We start from the raw sequence: 19,624 nt of genomic DNA, 5'->3' as shown, positions 1-19,624 counted from the left end.
TATCACCCGCCTACTATCACCCGCCTGCTATCACCTGTCTGCTATCACCTGCCTGCTATCACCTGCCTGCTATCACCCGCCTACTATCACCCGCCTGACATCACCTGTCTGCTATCACCTGCCTGCTATCACCTGCCTACTATGACCCGCCTGCTATCACCTGCCTGCTATCACCTGCCTGCTATCACCTGCCTACTATCACCTGCCTGCTCCCTGCATTTAGAATCCTAAAATTTGGATTGTATAAGTGAGGATTTCCTCATCTTGTTCATTTGACTTCCTCTGCCGGCCCCTGGAGGACGGGCCCCCCCTTTGCATCTGGTTTCTTCCTTCTGGGGAGTTTTTCCCTGCCACTGTCGCTTCTGGCTCGCTCACTGGGGGCTTTGGGCAGGGATAATGTGAAGCGTTTTGAGACAATGTAATGTGAAAATTAGTTATACAAATAAAACTGAATTGAATTGAATTGAATGTATTGGTGCAAATTGTTGTAGACAGACAGACAGACAGACAGACAGACAGACTTTTCTAATCCACTGAGGAAAATCGATACTCGAGGGGAATTTAACACCTTAACGATCCAAGACCAGTGTCCACTACAGCTGGACGTCACATTTCTGTCTCTTCATATTTCCCGCCTCCTCATCTCCCCTCATTCCCAACCTGCCCCTCCCCCCGTCCCCTTCCGCGCATTAATCATAATAAAACCCCAAACTTGGAAGCACAGTAGACAGTAGATTGGCACCAGGCTTTGACAGAACAAATGCTACTTTTCGGGGAGAGTTTGAACATCCCAGCGTTGTCCTGCCAGGGCGGAGCAAACACATGACTCTCAAATGCAGAATCACACGTCCAGCCAAAACGTCACCTTTTCCGTGAGCCTCAGGGAGCTTGTGTGAAGACGAGAGATTACATTTAGAAGGGCGGAAACTTGCAAAACAATCGCCGAATTGGTGCATCGTTCAAATGGTGTTCAGGAAATGCGACGTCACCACTGCTGGCATCTCGAGGATGCTGACGTGTTCTGTGTGACAGAACCCGGTGCTGAGCACAGCTAACTGAAAAGTTAGCTTCAATAATGACCGATCCGCTGATTCCAAAGTTTAATTATATAACGCTATACCGATAAACCACTAAAAATTCAGTGGAAACTAACGCTAACGAATAACCGCTTACTTTTATTAAATGATTTTAGCGTCAATTTGGTTTTTGACTCTTAAAACCCTTAAAAACATGCCTGGAAACACTGAAGTCCCATCTATCGAGAGAGAGAAAGAGAGAGAGAGAGAGACTTGCCAGCAATCAGGCTTCCTCATGTTTTATTCAGCCTGAAGCGTGCCGCGTGTTTACCTTCCGCAGTGCATCAACCGTACGGCTGCAATTATCCTCGTAATTGAGGTTGAAGTATTTTGCATTTTTCCCCAAGTGGGAGCAAAAAGTCAGAGGACCAACAGGGGGAGGGGTCTGAATTTCTATGCCTTTTAGGAATAACTGCATTTCTGCCACCCCCCCCCCCACCTTCCAGCACTATCCTTCAGTGGAAAAAGCCTGGATTCAAAGAAAGTCAGAAGGGGGGGGGGGCAGCCAAGCAGACAGCGAGTAAAAGAAAGAAAATTAGAAGAAATGTGGCAGGGAGGGAATGGGATTCTAGGGGAGTTCGGGGTGGGGGGGTAAAATGACCAAGACAAATGGAGGAGTGAGCTGGATGGGGGGAATCAAACAGCCAAATGTGGAGGTAATGAATGAGATGGAAACAGATTAATGTTGCCTTTTTTTTCCCCACCAAAATCACGTCAGAGACATTCTCAGTTAAAAGTGGAAAAGGGGGAGAGGGTCCATCATTAAGGAGCTGAAACCGGGGGGAGAAGGACACTGCAGACGGTGCCAGGAAGAAAGTGGAAGATGAATGGACAGCAATGGACAGAGGGAGGAGGAAGAGAGGGAAGATGAAGAAGAGCCGCTGTCAGGTCCGCGCAGCGGACAGGCGAGGGATGGAGAGAAGGATGGAGAGCGGAGAGACGGAGACGGAGGGAGACGAAAGGGGCGGCCCAGCGCCGGGAGATGAGAACATTATGGTGAAATAATACCAGGGTTCCGCTCTGTCACAGTCGGCATTAGCCTGCCGTCAAACTGACCCCAATGTGTCAACAAGCTAATAGCCTGCACATCACCCCTATTACTGTCACTGCTTACTCAATCGGACGCGCTAATGATTTACGACGACGTCGTAAACAAACCGACGAGGGGGACGTGGACGCGAGCGAGCGCGCGGACGGAGGAACTTAATAAATAAGGGTGATAAATGGGAGGGTCAGGTCACGGGTAGTCGGGGTGTGGGGGGGGGGGCGACTGTAATTATGGGTATTAATGTGCGTGCGGGCGGCGGAGGGACAGGCGCGGAGATGCCAATTTTAATAACACGAGTCCTGGGTGTCTGATACAGCGCAGGCATGTCTGAAGCACGGCGCCCAGATCGGCACAGACAAACTGCTCTGTTCTCCGACGACGATAAACAATCTGCATTCCAGTGCGGTTTGAGGGGGGGGTTACCTTTTGACCCCACCCTACATCATCATGCTTATCTACCAAAAATCGGCCTAATAAACATGCCCTTTGCCCGACTCATCTGTCCGACTGGTTCAAGAATCCCACTATAACCTACTGGTTCTCTCTATGCATGCACACCCTGTCATCCTCATTTAAGCTGCGCCTCTGCTCTCACCATTACTGTGAAATTCTCTCTTACCCAGTGACATTAAATGGCAGCATGTGGTGACGGGGAAGCTGACATGTGTGTGTGATCTGTCCACAGGGTCGGTAAGAAACTGGGCACTAGGCACTGCCAAGGAGACACAACAAACTGGAAAGCAGGTGGTCTGGGCCTACGGGGGCGTTCCATACCGGCAAGAGGACAACAGGACGATGGGTAGGAACAAATAACGTCGTCCAATCACAGCGGGCGTTCAGCGTGTCATGTGACACAGGACAGAAGCGTATTCAGGCAGAATCCTCAGCCAGATTTCTCAATTATAAATTATAGAATGATTTTAAACTGCAGTGTTCTCACATGATTTTTAATTAATTTTTTAGGGGTGCGCATTCCAAAGTGCGGTTTTGGTGGGGGGAGGGTTCCTCATGAAGACTTCAAACTCTGTGTGAACCCTGCCTCCCCCAACCCAACCCCGACAGGCAGGCAGACCCCCGTTGGGAATTCCTGGGGGGGGCACACAGAACACAAGAGAAATCCCACACGGAGGCCTGGCAGAGCCCACGATCAGGACCAGACAGGACCCCCCCTCCTGGGAGAGAGTGGGAGAGCAGCCTGGGGGAGTTGAAGCATGCTGTCACTGCGTGGTTCTCAGCGCCCCCCCCGCATCCACACTGTCTTCTCATTGGATACTGCTTCCCGTTCATCCAATAAGATATTTAGGGAGCCAATTCACTGTACCGAAATTGGATCGTGGGCACACCGCAAATTTAATTTTTTTTTGCCAGCGGTAAACTCACATCTGCGGCAATTAGACGGGAGTTGGACTGACAGTAATAGGCATGCCCTCCCACCCCCCCCTCTGAATCGCAGACGCGGGTGGGCAGTCATAATGCCCCTAATGCATGAGACGGCGGGTAATGCCACCGATTACCAAGGGGCCGCTCGTTCCATCGCGTGAGCCCTGCTTTCCGTGACGTTTATTTTATCCGTTCCATGCAGGGGCTGCAGACCTGGAGAGGATCTGAGTTACGGAGGATTCATCTCAACCAGCCATTTTCCCACCCGTCCAGTAGAGGATGGCAGCGAACCAGGAGCCTATTCCATGGAAACACCCCGCATGGGATGCCAGTCCATCGCAGGGCAAACTCTGGTAGGTCAGTCCAACACGGCGCACAGTAACCCCTGATTCACCTGGAGGAGATCCGTTATGCCTCCACAAAGATGGGAACAGTTCTTTGACTGGCTTGTTTTTAATGTCAAGCTTCGATTCCCCAGAGCCTGGGATGAAAATTCTCACCCTCTGCTAGCCCAGTTGCATCAGGTTGGCTGGAACCTGAATTCAGAAGGGGCCTGACTATTTAGCCCCCCCCCCCCGGGGCTACCTTTGATGCGAATTGCTTTCGTAACGTTGGCACGCCATGCGGATCGGCCGTCCGGTGGGCGTGATTGTGGGTGCGATTCAGGGAACGGAGCAGACCAGACTCCCAGTGAGCACAAAAAAAACACGCTGGCAGAGAGATACTGCTTTTTCTTCTAAACATGGCCGCATTGTTTTGGCCAATCATCAAGCTGCTTTGGATTTGGCAGCAGGCTTCAAGCTGATCACACCTGCCGGACGGGCCATTGGCGAGAGGTGAGAGGCCCCTGCCTGTCATTGGCTGACTCCTGATGCTCAATCACCTCATTGTTAAGAGCAACAACCACCCCCCCCCCCCACCCCACCCAAAGCTTAGCACTACTATGGCAACGGCAACGTCGGCGCAAATCATGGTTCATTATTTTTGACTTTTCGCTAAAACCAAGACAAAAAGGTTCGAACCGTTTCTACATAATGACACTGATTACCAGTAAAAGATCGCCAATTTCAAAATATTACCATTAAATCAGGGCCACTACGGTGGGCTAATCTACCTCCCCATGCTCCCAGTCCCCCACCCCTCTGAGACGCTTCACTTCATAAGCATCTTTTGCTGCAGAAAATTATAAATTTTTTTCAGAACTATACACTCTGCAGGATTTTTTTCCCCCTCAAACCGCAATAACTTTTAATATGCGCCATTATGGAAATGTATCCATAAAAGCATCTTTTCTGATATTTATTTCAGGAATTCATCATAAGAGGTTTGGACCTCTGGGCTCGGTGAGACATCCGTCGTGGTGCATTATCGCCGGCTGGCTGGCAGCCCGGTCTGGCTTAAGCTCTTCGGCGACCAGGGTGCCGGATGCTTCCGGATCGTCCGTGTGGCTGTGGGGACCGGCGCGCACGCCACTGGGTCCGGGGGCCGCGACTTTGCAAGCGAAAGTGTACGATTGGTGGTGAAACACTCGATCAAGTGGCAGCGTCTCTCAAACGACCTGCTTTTTATTAAATGTCCGGAGGCGGCAGGACATTTTAATCGTCCCCTGCCATGTGTCCTTGGGTTCACATTTATTCAGCCCATTATCAGGCTGCTGCAGACGCAGAGCCTCGCTAACGGCTCCCCTGGAGGCTCCTTTGTCTATTGACATTTCATTGCCGCTGTCACCTTTCCGTAGAGGAGCGCTTCACTCCGTCACTGAACACGTACAGCCAGGATGATATGTAGTTCTTGTTTTGCCCACCGGGTGGCGTAGTGGGTGGCACTGCTGTCATCTGCCTCCTGGGCTGCGGGCGCAACAACGTACTGCTTTGGATTCTTCCCGCAGTCCATAGACATGCAAACTGGCATCTGTACCATGACCGTAGTGTGTGTGTGTGTGTGTGTGTGTGTGTGCGATGGATTCAGTCTTGGTTGCTTTACTGGTCTGCCTAGATGCTGGACGGCCAACCCCAGTCTGCAAGAGCCCTGGGTCCTGCATGCTCCCCCCACAAAATGAAAACAGTAGGAGCATTGTTGTTAAAAATAACTACGTCAGTAATGCGGATCTGAAATAAAGTGTAAATCAGCACAGCCTTCAGCTCTCAAGGACACCGTCTGACCATTCCTGACTTCACTGGGAGAATCTGTGCTTGCATTTCAGATTCACTGCTTCATCACTGCAATTTCGACCTGATTGATGATTAAAGAGCAGGACTTGGTGATACAATTAAAATCAATAGCTTCCTCTACGGTGCGGTCACCTCTCACTCAGGCAGTCCTTCACTATACGTAAAATTGGCCTATATCCACCGACTTTCAGTTAACTTTGGTTTCACTGCCAAACCAGATAGGATTTGACCGGGAAAAGCTCACAGTCTCTGAAGGCCGGGTGTTTCATGAAATACATTTAAATTAGCACTGGGTTCACAGAGGAAACCACAGCAACCTACAATCCACATAACTACCTCAGCGCTGCAATTAAGAGATGAGGTGGAACAAACATAGATACTCTTTAGCTGTGGAGGTCTTGGGAAGGCCTACCTGGGTCTGCCACAGGAACCCAATCATTGAACATGCTTGTTATTTAAATCTAAAATTTAAATTCTGACAAAAAAAAAACGAGCTCTTGTTTTTCATCATTCCAGTTTTGTCGTGGCTGATTATTACCAAGGGAAAAAAAAAACTCAAATGTCAAGATTAATTTCCCTCAGAAGTAAGTCCCCGTGGATCGTTTTCTGTCGCTGACATAACAAAAGGCCAGGAGCAACAATAAGTCAGCGACTGAATGGTTTACAGAAGCCAGAAGCTTCTGTCTCTTCTGTCTGTGCAGGCTGCACATCTGACTGACATGAATCGGAGGTTTTCCAGTCGCCGTGTCCCTTCCAGGCGTCAGTGACCCCCCCCCTCCCTCTGTCATTTTGTCTTTGACCTGCCCCCAGTTCCACCTGGCACCCCCACCCCCCCGTCGGTCACTGGGTCAGGCATCTGCACTCCCCTGCCTCGTTCTCCATCGCTGTGTAAACAGAAGCAGACTGTAGTTCCCTCCTCCCGCCAAACTGGCCGTTCCTGTAGATTTTTTTCACGGCGGGACGCCTGATTAAAACCGTTTAGCACTTTTGTTTATTATGCTAAAACCCGGCTCGTGTAATTAATTTTCTCTGCTGTTCTGCCACTCAGCGTTAAACTCCTACACTAAGGGTATGTATATATGATGTAATGCCTCTCAGAGTCACTATTTACAATCTTCCATTACCTGCCTTCCCAAGGGACACAGTGAGCCGCAGCCCCAATGGTGCTGCCCCCCCTTCGAGACATTAGACACCTGCCACATCCATTAGCCAAGCGCTGCCACTCTCCATGGGTCACGCACAGCGACAGGATTCAGGCCAGGTGCCCATTCGTCTGTGTGCATGGGGACCCGTGTGAGCGCGCTCAGTACAGCCGGGCGAGAACCCCACACGCTGGCAGCCCATGGAACTGCAGGCGCGCGACATGAACCCGAGATACAAGGGCCCGCAGATTTCAGCGGAACGACAACATGACGCGAGATGAGTAATACACGAGTGTTCTTCCTGACAGGCACGCACAATCAAACCTGCCAGAATGACAAACCACTCCACTCTGCTTTTTATGACAGGGACAACAGCAAAGGAAAAAACAAAGAAAAGAGCAAACGTACACTGTATGAAGCCTGCTAAGCCTAATCCTAACCCTAATCCTAACCCTAATCCTAACCCTAACCATTATTCCGGAACACCCCTTTGCCAGTTTTGTTTCCCCAGTCCAAATTACCGATCCTGCACAAAATTTAAAAAGAAAACATACACACTGATTTGCGCTGGCTGGCAATGTGCCTCAGTGCCACTGATGGCTCACATCTACGGGGCTGAGGGGGGGCGGGATCCGAGCCCGGCCCTCAGTGCGGGGCTGGGGGGGCGGGATCCGAGCCCGACCCTCAGTGCGGGGCTGGGGGGGCGGGATCCGAGCCCGACCCTCAGTGCATGCAGCTTAGGTGCTTCCTCCGCATTGGTGTGGGTTTCCTGCGGGAATTCTGTCTTCCTGCTGCAGTCCAAAATCGTGTGTTTTCTGCAATGGACTGACATCCCATAATGCCTCGGATCAACCCGGTGTAACGCTCCACTACATACACAGTATTAAAGGTGCATGGAAAACGACACATATTTTGTATATAATCTCTAAAATGATTATGAGACAGACAGATGGATGGATGGATGGATTACACACTCCCACAGTTCATATATTCCTATCTTTGTGGGGACTCTCCATCCATTTCTATGGGTATAACCCTAATCCTTACTATCATAACCTTAACCCCTACCCAGCCCTAATCTGCATTCGCAGATTTTTATAATGTTGAGGTTTATATTGCAGGCACCTGAAATATGTCCCCACAAGCAACACACACACACACACACACACACACACACACACAGAATCTTCCACCATGACCCCTAGCTGTAGTTTTCATTTCCTTTATGTACTGAAAGCACAAATTTTTTAAAATGTTTATTTTAGCTATTCAACACAATGTTTAAAAGGGTTGTTGTTGCTATTCTAAATATTATAAGCTTATAAAAACTTCCAGGATTGAAGAGCAAATTGGTTTGAATGTGGAAACATTTTGTCCAACCGCGTACATGAGATCCTTGTGTATATTTAAAATCTGCTCACAGTGAGTGTACAGAACGGGAATGAGAGGCACTGGCAGGGGACTGTTTTTGTAAGCATTTCATCATATTTTTGGATGCATTCTGCCGTCACACATTATCTGAATCTTTTCCCATGAACACATTGCTGGGCCAGTAAAAATTTTTATCTTGCCAGCTAGGGTTAGAGGTTTTCCTCCCATTAAAAGGTGTTATACTCCATAATATTTAATTAAGCCGCATTTATCCTTGTTTACCATTCGCAAGCTGCACTTACTGATTCTAACGCAAAATGTAATGACCTCGTAATCATGGGAAACATTATGCTTATGTTTTTGGACAGCGTTGAGCATTGGCTTGTAGGAATTATAAATGCTTAAAATCGCGGTTGGGTGAGCGAGGACGAGTCACTAGGGACTTTCACGTAAGGGGTGCGGTAGGTCAGGCATGCCTAGGGTCATCGGTTCGACTAGAAATGTATAAATAACAAGTAAAATGACCTCCAGTAAAGGTACAAAGGAGTCCTCACCTTCTTCATATCCTCTCTGATGATGATCGCTAATCGTGATCAGAATGACTATCTGTACGTACAGATGTGCTGCACCAGATTACTGACGTGCAACTGACTGTCTGGCACTTCCTGCATACGAAGCTATGCTCCTCAAACCACGTTTCACCTACTCTCTGTATGACAACTGGGATCAGTCTGTGTCTCCCTAATGGGAACAGTTTAAAGAGAATTGATATAGAGCTTCAGTTCACAAAGACAACCCCTGAATGGTAAATTGGTTATTAAATATATATATATCGTGGCCCCACCGGCATGAGATCCTGGAGTCAGTGCTGTCAGTGTCAAACCATAAAATACACACAGCTGCATGCTTCTACAACTGTGCTTTTGTAGTATTCTCCGCTATACATATCTGCAGGATCATCATGTTTTCCTTGGATTTGCAGCTAGATAATAAGACACCATGAACCGAGTGCAAGCTGTTAGTACACGAGATGTCAGTCCTTGCCTTTGGCAATGCAGCGGACTCCAGCAACAACATAAATGCATGACAACATTGTTACGTGCCGTCCCTATAACTTCTTGCTTTCCAGACCATCTTTGGACCAGCTGTGTAAATTCCTGCCCTGCCGGCTACCTTATCTAAAACATAATAAGAAGCCAACCAATTATATTCAGACAAACCCCAAGGTTACGAACTAACGCACATTTCACTTTCGTGCATTAATTTTTTCCTGTTAAAAATGATCATATATGGTATCAGTTAAAAAAAAAAACGTTTTCAAAATGTAGTTTCTGCGACAGTATAGAACAAGAAGCTTACAGCGAAAGACATTCACTTTATTGTACATAATGAACTTTGTAGTCGCCTTTAACGTCGAAATATAAATACTGCCATCTTCTGGTGTAAGGAAATATAACATATCTTTAAATGTAGAATAGAATAGAATAGAATAGAATAGAATAGAATAGAATAGAATAGAATTAACGCTGGCCTAAACTTGACGCTGTGAAATAAAATTTTAAATACTACACGTACAGATCTATATACACGTCATGTTGTGTTCTATATATCACATTGCCCAACGTGCAGTATACACTGTAGGTCGCCTCTTTTTGTTTTAGCCACAATCAAAATGGCATGCCGATGATGACATATTCTAAGCCACGGGGCGGTTCTTACGCGCCGATTGGGTAACTGTCACAGAGCTTTGACCAATCGTAGCGCACCGGTAACCGCAGACGCATCGTAGCAGCCGGGCAATACGAAAAATGGCGGCGCTCAGTCCTGAGTTTGGAGATTTGGTACAAATTAAAAAGCAGCTTATTTCTGTCATAGGCCTTTGCAGAGAGCGAGGATTAGTTCACAGTGCAAAATGGTGAGAAACTTGTTCCTTTTTTTTATTACTTATGTAACATACGCATGTCCACATTAACGTACCCAGTGTTTACTATAGCTATTTATACAGTGTTGCCCCTACAATGTGGGTATGTGTACTATGTTTTAATGGTGAGCTCTGTAACGTGTTTATTGCCTTATTTTATGTATCTTTTCCGTACTGTTTGTTTGTTGCTGGTATTTGAACAATTGTAACAAGTGAAATACGTATATATTCCAGACAAGACAGTCAGCAGAGTTAATCAGGCACGTTAACGGCTCGTTTTGATGTCACTGCTTGTTTCCAGGGCTTCCGAGCTAGCGTTTGCCTTGAACCCGCTGCCAATGAACGAGATGCCGACGCCGCCCCCTCTCACCGAGGTATCTAGTCGCAGTAAAGCATGTACCTTAGGGCAGTATTTCTCAAACCGGCCCTCTGGCACCCTCACACATTCCACGTTTTTGCTCCCTGCCTGACAGTCCACATGGGATTCCAGACAGCAAAAACGTGGACTATCTGGGGTCCCAGCTCGCCTTAGTGTTTTTGAGGATTGACTGGTCCAATTTTTAGTTGAGAAAACATGCATAACTTCTAATGATGCGTTAAGCATAGGCAAAATAGTGATTTTGCTGTTGGTAGTCTAAAAGATGGTGAAGAAGGTATGTGTTTGTATGATAAACGATAAATTAACAAATCAGGTATTCTCTCCATCCATTCTCCACCTGCTTTTCCAATACAAGGTTATCAGGAAACCTTGAGCCTGTTTCAGGCAGCACAAGGCTGGGGACACCGTAGGTGGGATGCCAGTCCCTCGCAAGGCACACACTATAGAGAACGTGCAGGGAAAAGGATGTTCTTTTGTGTAAATGATTTACAGCCCCTCTTCTCTTTGCAGGAAGATGTACAAGACTTCGATGCCCTGTGTTTGGCTAAGTCCTATTTTGACCTGAAAGAGTATGATCGTGCAGCGTACTTCCTGAGGGGCTGCTGCAGCCAAAAGGCTTACTTCCTGTACATGTACTCCTGTTACCTGGTAGGTGGCGCTCTCCTGCAGACCCCGAAACCCCACCCCACCCCCCTCATCCTTTGGCCACCTCCCCTCTAACCGTGCGGCATGTCTCCCTCTTCCCTGCTTTATGACATCCCTCCCCAAGTCTGGAGAGAAGAAGAAGGATGATGAGACCGTGGACAGCCTGGGTGAGTCTGTAGCCTTTGGAGTGCTGGCTGCTACTTGTGGGAGATTGGCTTACATAAGAGTTCTGTGGGCAGAATGAAAAATGATTGGTTCAGAGAGATAACTAATCAGATTGGAGAGGAGGTGGGTCTAAGCAGCTAGAGGAGGTGGGACCAGGACATCTGATTGGTTGGTCATGCCTCCTCTAGTTGCTTAGACCCACCTCCTCTCCTGATTGGTTATCTCTCTGAACCAATCATTTTTCATACTGCCCTCAGAACAGTTTTGTGTAAGTAAAACTCCGATTACCCTGGCCACCTGGCTGATGGAGACAGTCATCAGTCAGGAGCTTTCTATTGATTTGGTGCGTGGTGTTTTTTTTCCAACTTCTCCCTGCGGTGTGATTGGCTGCAGGGCCCCTAGAGAAAGGACAGGTGCGGAATGAGGCTCTGCGAGAGCTGAGGGCGGAGCTAAGCAAGAAGCATCGGGCAGGAGAGCTGGACGGCTTTGCCCTCTATCTGTATGTGAACCACGGCGGTGAATCTGTTTGTTTTCTTACTTCTGAGCTGATGAACGGCTGACATGGCAAGTCGTGCACAAAAATGTCTTCCTCTCGGAGGCACTCTGTGATCGTCCTTTTCAGTTGTGATTTTGGTTTAGAGTGATTGATACACAAGTGAAGGACATTTTAAAAATATTTTAGCCCCCCCTTGTGAACAATTTGCACATTGCACTTTTTTAGCTCCTGTTTACTATTTTGTTTTTACCTTTCTTTGCTTGATGCTTAACTTGAATATTGCTATTATTCTGTTAAATATTATTAGCTGTAGTCTTGTAGCTTTTGTGTAGATCCTACTCCAATCCTGCTTACTCCTGTACCTGGGCTTTCAATGCAAGCTCAGTCTAGCTGCACTTATGCCTAGTCGACCCCCTGACAGCACTGTGATGTGCTATTTGCCTCACTTGTATGTCATTCTGGACAATAGTGTCTAAATGGGAGTTCTCATTGCCTGCATCTACCACTCTACTGTTACTTGTTTGATAAACTGATTTGATTTGCTCACTACAGCATAGATTGCTTTATCTTGGGTTTTAGTTTACATGGTATCTCTCTGATACACCTGAGTAATGCCAGTGGTTAGTGACAGATTTAATCTTGTGGGAGTTTTACTTTCACAAAAATGTTGAGGGTCCACTTTCTCTACAATCTGATTGGTTGTCTCTCTGAACCAATGATTTTTCTTTCTGCCCTCAGAACATTTTTTGCGCAAGTAAAACTCCCGTGATCCAGATCTGACACTGACAGACCTCCCAGCTGGTGGTAATGATGCAGCACTGAGCTGCTAGGGGGCGCCATTCCTCACTGTTGTCCCCGTACAGGTACGGCGTGGTGCTGCGGAAACTGGACCTGCTGAAGGAGGCCGTGGACGTGTTTGTGGAGGCCATCCACGCCCTGCCGCTGCACTGGGGTTCCTGGCTGGAGCTTTGCAATCTCATCACCAACATAGAGATGGTACTGCTGTCATCCTGACCCTGCCTGTTATGCTACAGTTCCGCTTAATCGTATTTGATTTTTATTTGTAGACACGATCTGCGTGTAGCTGTGCTCTGACCTCATGTCAGGATCAGAATCAGAACTCGCTTTATTGGCCAGGTACACCTGCAGTTTGTCTTGGTAGTATTAGATGCAAACAGCGCAGGAAATAAATTAAGAAAAGTAATAGCAGAAATAAATATATATATTTTAAAGGATGAGCCATACATCCTCTCCCTAGGTTACGATGGGGTTACGTTCCGACAAGCCGATCATAAAGCAAAAAAGCATTTTAACACAGTACAACTAACCTAACAAACATATCAGTCTAGCCTACCTTAAACACGCAAAATCATTAACGCAAAGCCTATTTTATAATGGTGTTGAATATTGCGTGTAATTTCATTGAAGAATGTACTGAAAGTCAGAAACATTTACCTGAAAAGCTGAAATATCATAACCCAGGGAGCGTTCGCAGTCTAAGTCAGTACAAATTGAAATCGGTATTTATAAAACGTGCAGGGTGAGCTTGTCTTACTGGATGTGCAAGTGTAAGAACTGCCTAGACCCAGGTACAGATTAAGTACAGATATGCACATTTATGTGTCAGGACATTGCAGCACCAAAACATATGTAAGACCGTCCAAAAAGTGTGTGGCCAGAAGTCCAGAGATGTGCAGATGTTATGGGAAAAGTTGCTTTCTGTGGTTGCTTTATATCAGGATTCCCCAGTTCAGGTCCCAGAGGACCAATCTGTGACACATTTTGCAGATTTCCTTGCTGAAACGCATGCTAGTGGGTGTGTTTGAGCAGGGAAGCCTGCAGACTGGCCCTCCAGGACCAGAATTGGGGAACTCCGCTTTACATATTGTGAGTTGCACTAATGGTCATACCTCTGTCTTTCAGCTGAAATCTCTGTCACTACCAGACTGCTGGATCAAGGACTTCTTCCTGGCCCACATGTACACGGAGCTGCAGATGATCAAGGAGGCCCTGCAGAAGTACCAGAGCCTGATCGACGTCGGCTTCTCCAAGAGCACCTACATCATCTCGCAGATCGCCGTGGCTTACCACAACATCCGCGGTCAGACCCTGCTTCTGCTGCCCCGTAGCCTCTGTCCCCTGCTGTGCTTTGGTTTGTTTCGCGTTCCCACTCCTCCCTGATGCGTACTTGTGACGCTCGAAATTCTCCCTCCTGGTCTTCAGACATCGATCAGGCCCTGCTGCTCTTCAACGAGCTGAGGAACCAGGACCCGTATCGCATCGAAAACATGGACACCTTCTCCAACCTTCTCTATGTCAGGGTGAGACCAGGCTCTGAGAACGCCGCCCCTTTCCAGACTGGAAAGAAGCATTAATTTGAGCAGCTAGGTCCGAAAATGTCCTTTATACTAACAGGTGTTATATCTGGTAATATTTACTTTTAAGCTATGTTTATCTTCACTAGGAATACATAATAGTGATATTCATCCCCATGACGATATTCTCTCCTCACCTACCCCATCTTGCTCTCCATAAAACACACACGCATAGAGGTGAATACCAGTGCAGGGTCATTTCTGGGTTAAGGTCCTTGTTCAAGGGTCCAATGGTGGCATCAGTCACCCCCCCTCCCCCACTAAAGCAGGGCTCCTGGCAGTGGTAGGATTTAAACCCCCCGCCCCACCTCAGAGGAGCCTTAGACCCCTGGGCCCCACTTACTCTCCCATGGCATTTATCCACTGCCATCTAAGGCCGAGCCAGAACCAAGCCGTACCGCAAAACTTTTCATTGTAAATTATCTGCGTCGTACTCCTGCTGACATGGGCCCTGTTTACTAGCAGGGCTGAGAGCGTAACCAGACTGGTCGAAATGCATGGAGATACCAGTGTCCTGCATCAATATGTATGGATTATCTGAAAAAACAGCATATTCTATATATTATTCATTGTTAGTAGTATTGCACATTGCGATGCATTGATGCATTCCCGATAACCAGGAACTTGGCGAACGCTAATTCCACGGTTGATTTCAACAAAACATAGCAATTCACACAGTCTCGCTAGGAGAAATTAGCACATGATAAATTGATGCACACTGTGAACCGTACATAAGCGCCTCTTCAGTTTTACGGCACTATCACTCTCCAAACCCAGCGACGCCATTACCGAGGCAACCCTTCTGCAGTGGAAAACCGACGCGAGCCGCTCGGTTCTCGGTTCCTGTATGCTAGTGGAAAAGCACTGCGCGCACATACGCGGTACCCTCCTACACTGATGTCCTCTGTAACTGCCGACAGAGCATGAAGGCTGAGCTGAGTTACCTGGCCCACGACCTCGCCGAGATTGACAAGTACAGAGTGGAGACGTGCTGTGTCATCGGTGAGCGTGCGGCGCGCACACGTGGCCCCGTCGATTGCCCCGTGGGTTCCCTCCTGATGTGGCCCTGTTCACAGCTGTCCCACCTGGTTTGCAGGCAACTACTACAGCCTGCGCTCGCAGCACGAGAAGGCGGCACTGTACTTCCAGAGAGCCCTCAAGCTGAACCCCCGCTGTCTGGGCGCCTGGACGCTGATGGGCCACGAGTACATGGAGATGAAGAACACCTCTGCAGCCATTCAGGCCTACCGGTGAGAACACGTCTCCAGGGCTCGCCAAGTACCAGACAGTCTCTGTCATTCCTGCAATGCTGGCAGTCTTCAAGAAGCTCTAATTGAAATGCTAGTCTTTCGAAATTCTACGTTTCCTTGTATTCCCCTAATGGGAACACTCTGCGGCCACTAGCTTATCTCGTTAAGCCCAGGTCATGCTTCACGTTTTCCGCATGACCTTTCGGGCTGGGGATGGCTGTCCGTGCAGCAGCTTATATTCATATTACATTAGTCAAGCTACTATGGTAATAAGGCATGCCAAGCTATTTTTTAATCCTTACGACATACTGGAACGTGTTGCTTTTTAAAATACCGTTCACCTTATTATAATATCTGAATAGTATGAATATTAGATTATTGGGTACCTCCGACCCTCCTCATATGGCTGCTCACCATAACTGCTACTACAACGTCTTCTCGTCCTCTACTCTTTCATTGTTGACCACTGAGCTGTGAAAGACTCACTGCCGCCTACTGGAAATACCTATATAATTATCTTGCACATGCATGGTCGATGCTCAAGACTTGAGCATGCTAGACTTAAAGATCTGGACACCGACCGCACGCAGAAAAGTGTGAATTGACCTTTAGCTTAATAACTCCAAGTATTTTACTGATCTTTTATCGACTTTGACACATTATACTAGTGAACATTTGGAACTGATTCAATTTTGAGCTGCACAGGGCAACCTTACCCACTTGATCTCTTTACTGTGCTAACTCAAAAAGTGTTTTGTGGATCGTATTACCACTTCACAAAAACATTATGGATGATGGAGAGAGTGACAGGGCCATCCAGGGAATGCATTCCTGACATTCCAACAACATCTGGGTTTTCTGAGCAATTCAGTAACTGTACTCTTGATGTTTCTGTGTTAGAGGTGCAGAATCTGGTGAGTGGACGATGTGATCGCTCCTCTGTCGCCAGTTATCCTTGTATTTGTGGAACGTGCTTGAGTAACAGTAATGTCACTAATGGTAAGTTTGGTTTCTCTCGCAAGGCACGCCATAGAAGTAAACAAGCGGGACTACCGAGCATGGTACGGGCTCGGCCAGACCTACGAGATCCTCAAATTGCACTTCTACTGTCTCTACTACTACCGCAGAGCCCACCAGCTAAGGTGCGTAGCTTCTGCCATTGCCAACTGGCCCGCTGTGAAGGTTCGGTCTCAGTCACTTCCGTTATTGCCACACAAGGAAAAAAATCTGAGAGTGATTCTGCACCGAGTTCACCTTAATTTAAGTTTGACCTGAAAATTCTCGTGGCTCAGCCAATAACGTGCGTTGTGGGAGGGGTTGACTTCTCAGCTTCGCCGGCCATTGGCCGCGGAGGAACAAAGTCTTTTTAACTGTGGATTGCCAGAATGTAAATTTGTAAACGGGAGAAAAGCTGCATGGCTGACAGAGAGCACTCAAACCAGTCTTGAAGGTGGAAAACATATCATGGTGCATTTTATAACATCGCTAGTTAGTGTGCGTCACACCTAGCCTACCGGGCCAGAAAGCTAATATTACAATATGCATTTATTCCACTAAGCGTAACTAATTTCACCAATACTGACTCGCGAGTGGCATGAAGAAATTTAGTAGTTTGCAAATCTATATTTTGAAGGCTAAATTGAGGTATTTCTCATATGCACCAACACATCACGTCCTGTACCATGGCCGCCTTTGCTGGACGCTGCGAAGACGATGCGGTTTCTTCACGCTGGTATCACCTCGTCTTCGCTCCGCTCCTCGCCGCGTCGTTGCTGATGCCGGCACCCGTTGAAAATCCTTCGTGTCCCTCTAGGCCCAATGATTCTCGCATGCTGGTGGCTTTGGGCGAGTGCTACGAGAAACTGTCGCAGCTGGTGGAGGCCAAGAAGGTGAGCGTGTGATTCTAGATGTTTCTGGTAAAATGCGGTCTGGCCTGCGCGCTGCATGGGAGACTGTGACCGCGGGACGCCTCCTTACCTAGCAGTCGTCGCATCATTCGTAGTCTTTTATGTCTGAGGACGGTCGTTCTACTGCTTTTCATATGCAGGTGGGAGCCGTCGCCCATTTTCTTATGCGGGGCTTTTCTAGAGGGCGGGGTCGCTCTTAAAATAACGGAACTTCCTAAAATCTGAAATATCCCCTGTGGTTTAGCTGCAGTTTAAGGGTATTTTAATCTTACTACTTGCTTTAAACATTTATTTTGACTGCCTCAGACACACAGTACTGTGTGTGTGTGTGTGTGTGTGTGTGTGTGTGCGCGCGCGCAAATTCAGGTTTTGCTCTGTGGTACTTTCTGGATTTGAGTGAGTAGTCCTCTGACTGTTGGCTCGCCCTCTGTGTATCAGTGCTACTGGAGAGCTTACTCTGTTGGGGACGTGGAGAGGATGGCACTGCTCAAACTGGCCAAGTGAGTCTTTGTCGATCGTGTCCCTGCACGCGTGCTCCACTCCGCTGGTGCATCCAGTGATTCTTCAACCTCTCACGCTCCCACAGACTCCACGAGCAGCTGAATGAGTCGGACGATGCTGCCCAGTGTTACATTATTTACATCCAGGACGTCTATTCCTGCGCGGTGAGATTAGCACACAGACACGCACATCCCTGGGCGTCCATTGTGCAGAGGATGTATTTTTAGCTAGCAGATGTCTGCAAACGCTTTCTCCCTGTCGCTTAGGAGCCCTTGGAGCACGTGGAGGTGAGCACAGCCCTCCGGTACCTGGGCCAGTACTACTTCAAAAACAAACGATACGACGAGGCTGCCCTCTGCGCTCAGCGGTGCTGTGACTCTAATGACGTGAGTGTTCAGTCCCACCCAATAAATGCTAATGAAAAGCTGTTGTTTCTTCATATATCCTCCTGAGATCCAGCGACTCATGTTTGTCCTCTGTAGAAGACATTGGTTTTTTTGCTAATATCTCTCACATTGTACATATCATTCTATGAAGGCCTGTTGGGCCTTAAAGATCACGGTCAGGGCTTTAAGATGACATCACTTCTGTTTTGGTCTGACCTTGTCAACTTTCTCTCTGTCAGATCATGTTTTATTCCTCCTGGAGCTTGGGGGGGGGAATTGCATGGTTGGGGACAAAGTGTCCCCATAACTCTAACCCTCTCAAAAACTGTGCATTATAAATGCAGCCTCCCGTAGGAAGCTGAAGGCCATGTGTCCAAAACTGAAGACACTTCGTTTCTCACTGTCCTGCAGGCTCGCGAAGAAGGCAAAGCCCTTTTGCGACAGATCTCCCAAGTCCGAGAGCAGGGGGAGGCATCCTCAGCTGACCTGTCCCATCCCTGTGTTTTTGGCCCCCTCTCCAACAATAACACCCCTGTCCGGAGAGTGTCGCCGCTAGACCTCTCCTCTGTCACCCCTTAACACGTACGCCAATGCCAAACCGCCTGAATCGGCTTCTGTCCCGTCCCTCTTCACCTTGTGATGTTTCTGAACACCGGACTGAGAAGCCACTGATTAGACACCGAGTCGGATAACTTCAAGCGTGAATTCTGTCTTGCACTCTGGTTTCTCTGGCACGTACCTGCATTTTCTTGCATGCCAAATGCGACGCAGCTCTTCTTCAGGGATGAATAGGGGCAGAAGATGGTTTAGTGTGTGTGCATTTTAGCTATATGTGTGTGTTGCTGGCGTGCAGTGAGCAGAATGCAGGCATGGAGATGCATATGGTCTTGATGTCTGAGTTCAGTATTTCCATCAGATTCTTCTTCTTATTTGTTTCTTACATGTAAATATTATTTTTTTTTTTTGCATGTGCTCATGGAGCAAATGGAGAAAAGGATGGATTTTGAAAAAAAGTTCAGTTATTAAAAATGATCTTTATAAGGAAATGTAGTTTTTTTTTATTGCATTGGGGGTCTGCGAGTTGGCTTTTGTGCCTGCCTGATTTAGGTGGTTGTACAGGTTAAATTTATTTCTTTGTCGACTTCTGTGTTCAGGAACAATATCGCTTGAATTACAATATTTTATCCTTGGATGTGGTAATAAACTCAAATTGGTTCATTGTTTTACAGTATTGAAGGCTTGGTCAACTAAAACAAAAATAAGTGTCTATGTATTTCTCCAACCTGCCTTACTAGATTGTTCATATATGAAGTAAGAAACATAGATCATAAGTCATTAAAGGTCTGGTTTTACACAACGGATTTGAGAAATACGTTGCAAAAACACTTTAATGATGCACGTGCCACGACTT

At 47.4% G+C, this 19,624-nt stretch overlaps 1 protein-coding gene across 1 annotated transcript; it reads left to right on the top strand.

The window, feature by feature from the left end:
* The first annotated feature begins 9,948 nt into the window (after positions 1-9,948).
* cdc23 (CDC23 (cell division cycle 23, yeast, homolog)) lies at positions 9,949-19,570 on the top strand. The gene is made up of 16 exons (XM_048994984.1): positions 9,949-10,103; positions 10,411-10,483; positions 10,999-11,136; positions 11,258-11,300; positions 11,692-11,797; positions 12,658-12,790; positions 13,718-13,895; positions 14,018-14,115; positions 15,090-15,171; positions 15,266-15,419; positions 16,442-16,561; positions 17,233-17,308; positions 17,765-17,826; positions 17,913-17,991; positions 18,094-18,213; positions 18,625-19,570. The coding sequence occupies exons 1-16, from the start codon at positions 9,997-9,999 to the stop codon at positions 18,790-18,792; spliced, it is 1,737 nt and encodes a 578-aa protein (XP_048850941.1). The 5' UTR covers positions 9,949-9,996; the 3' UTR covers positions 18,793-19,570.
* Positions 19,571-19,624: the final 54 nt, after the last annotated feature.

The sequence above is a fragment of the Brienomyrus brachyistius genome, chromosome 24 (assembly GCF_023856365.1).
Source record: "Brienomyrus brachyistius isolate T26 chromosome 24, BBRACH_0.4, whole genome shotgun sequence".
NCBI lineage: Eukaryota > Metazoa > Chordata > Actinopteri > Osteoglossiformes > Mormyridae > Brienomyrus > Brienomyrus brachyistius.
This window is presented reverse-complemented; position numbering and strand designations above follow the sequence as displayed.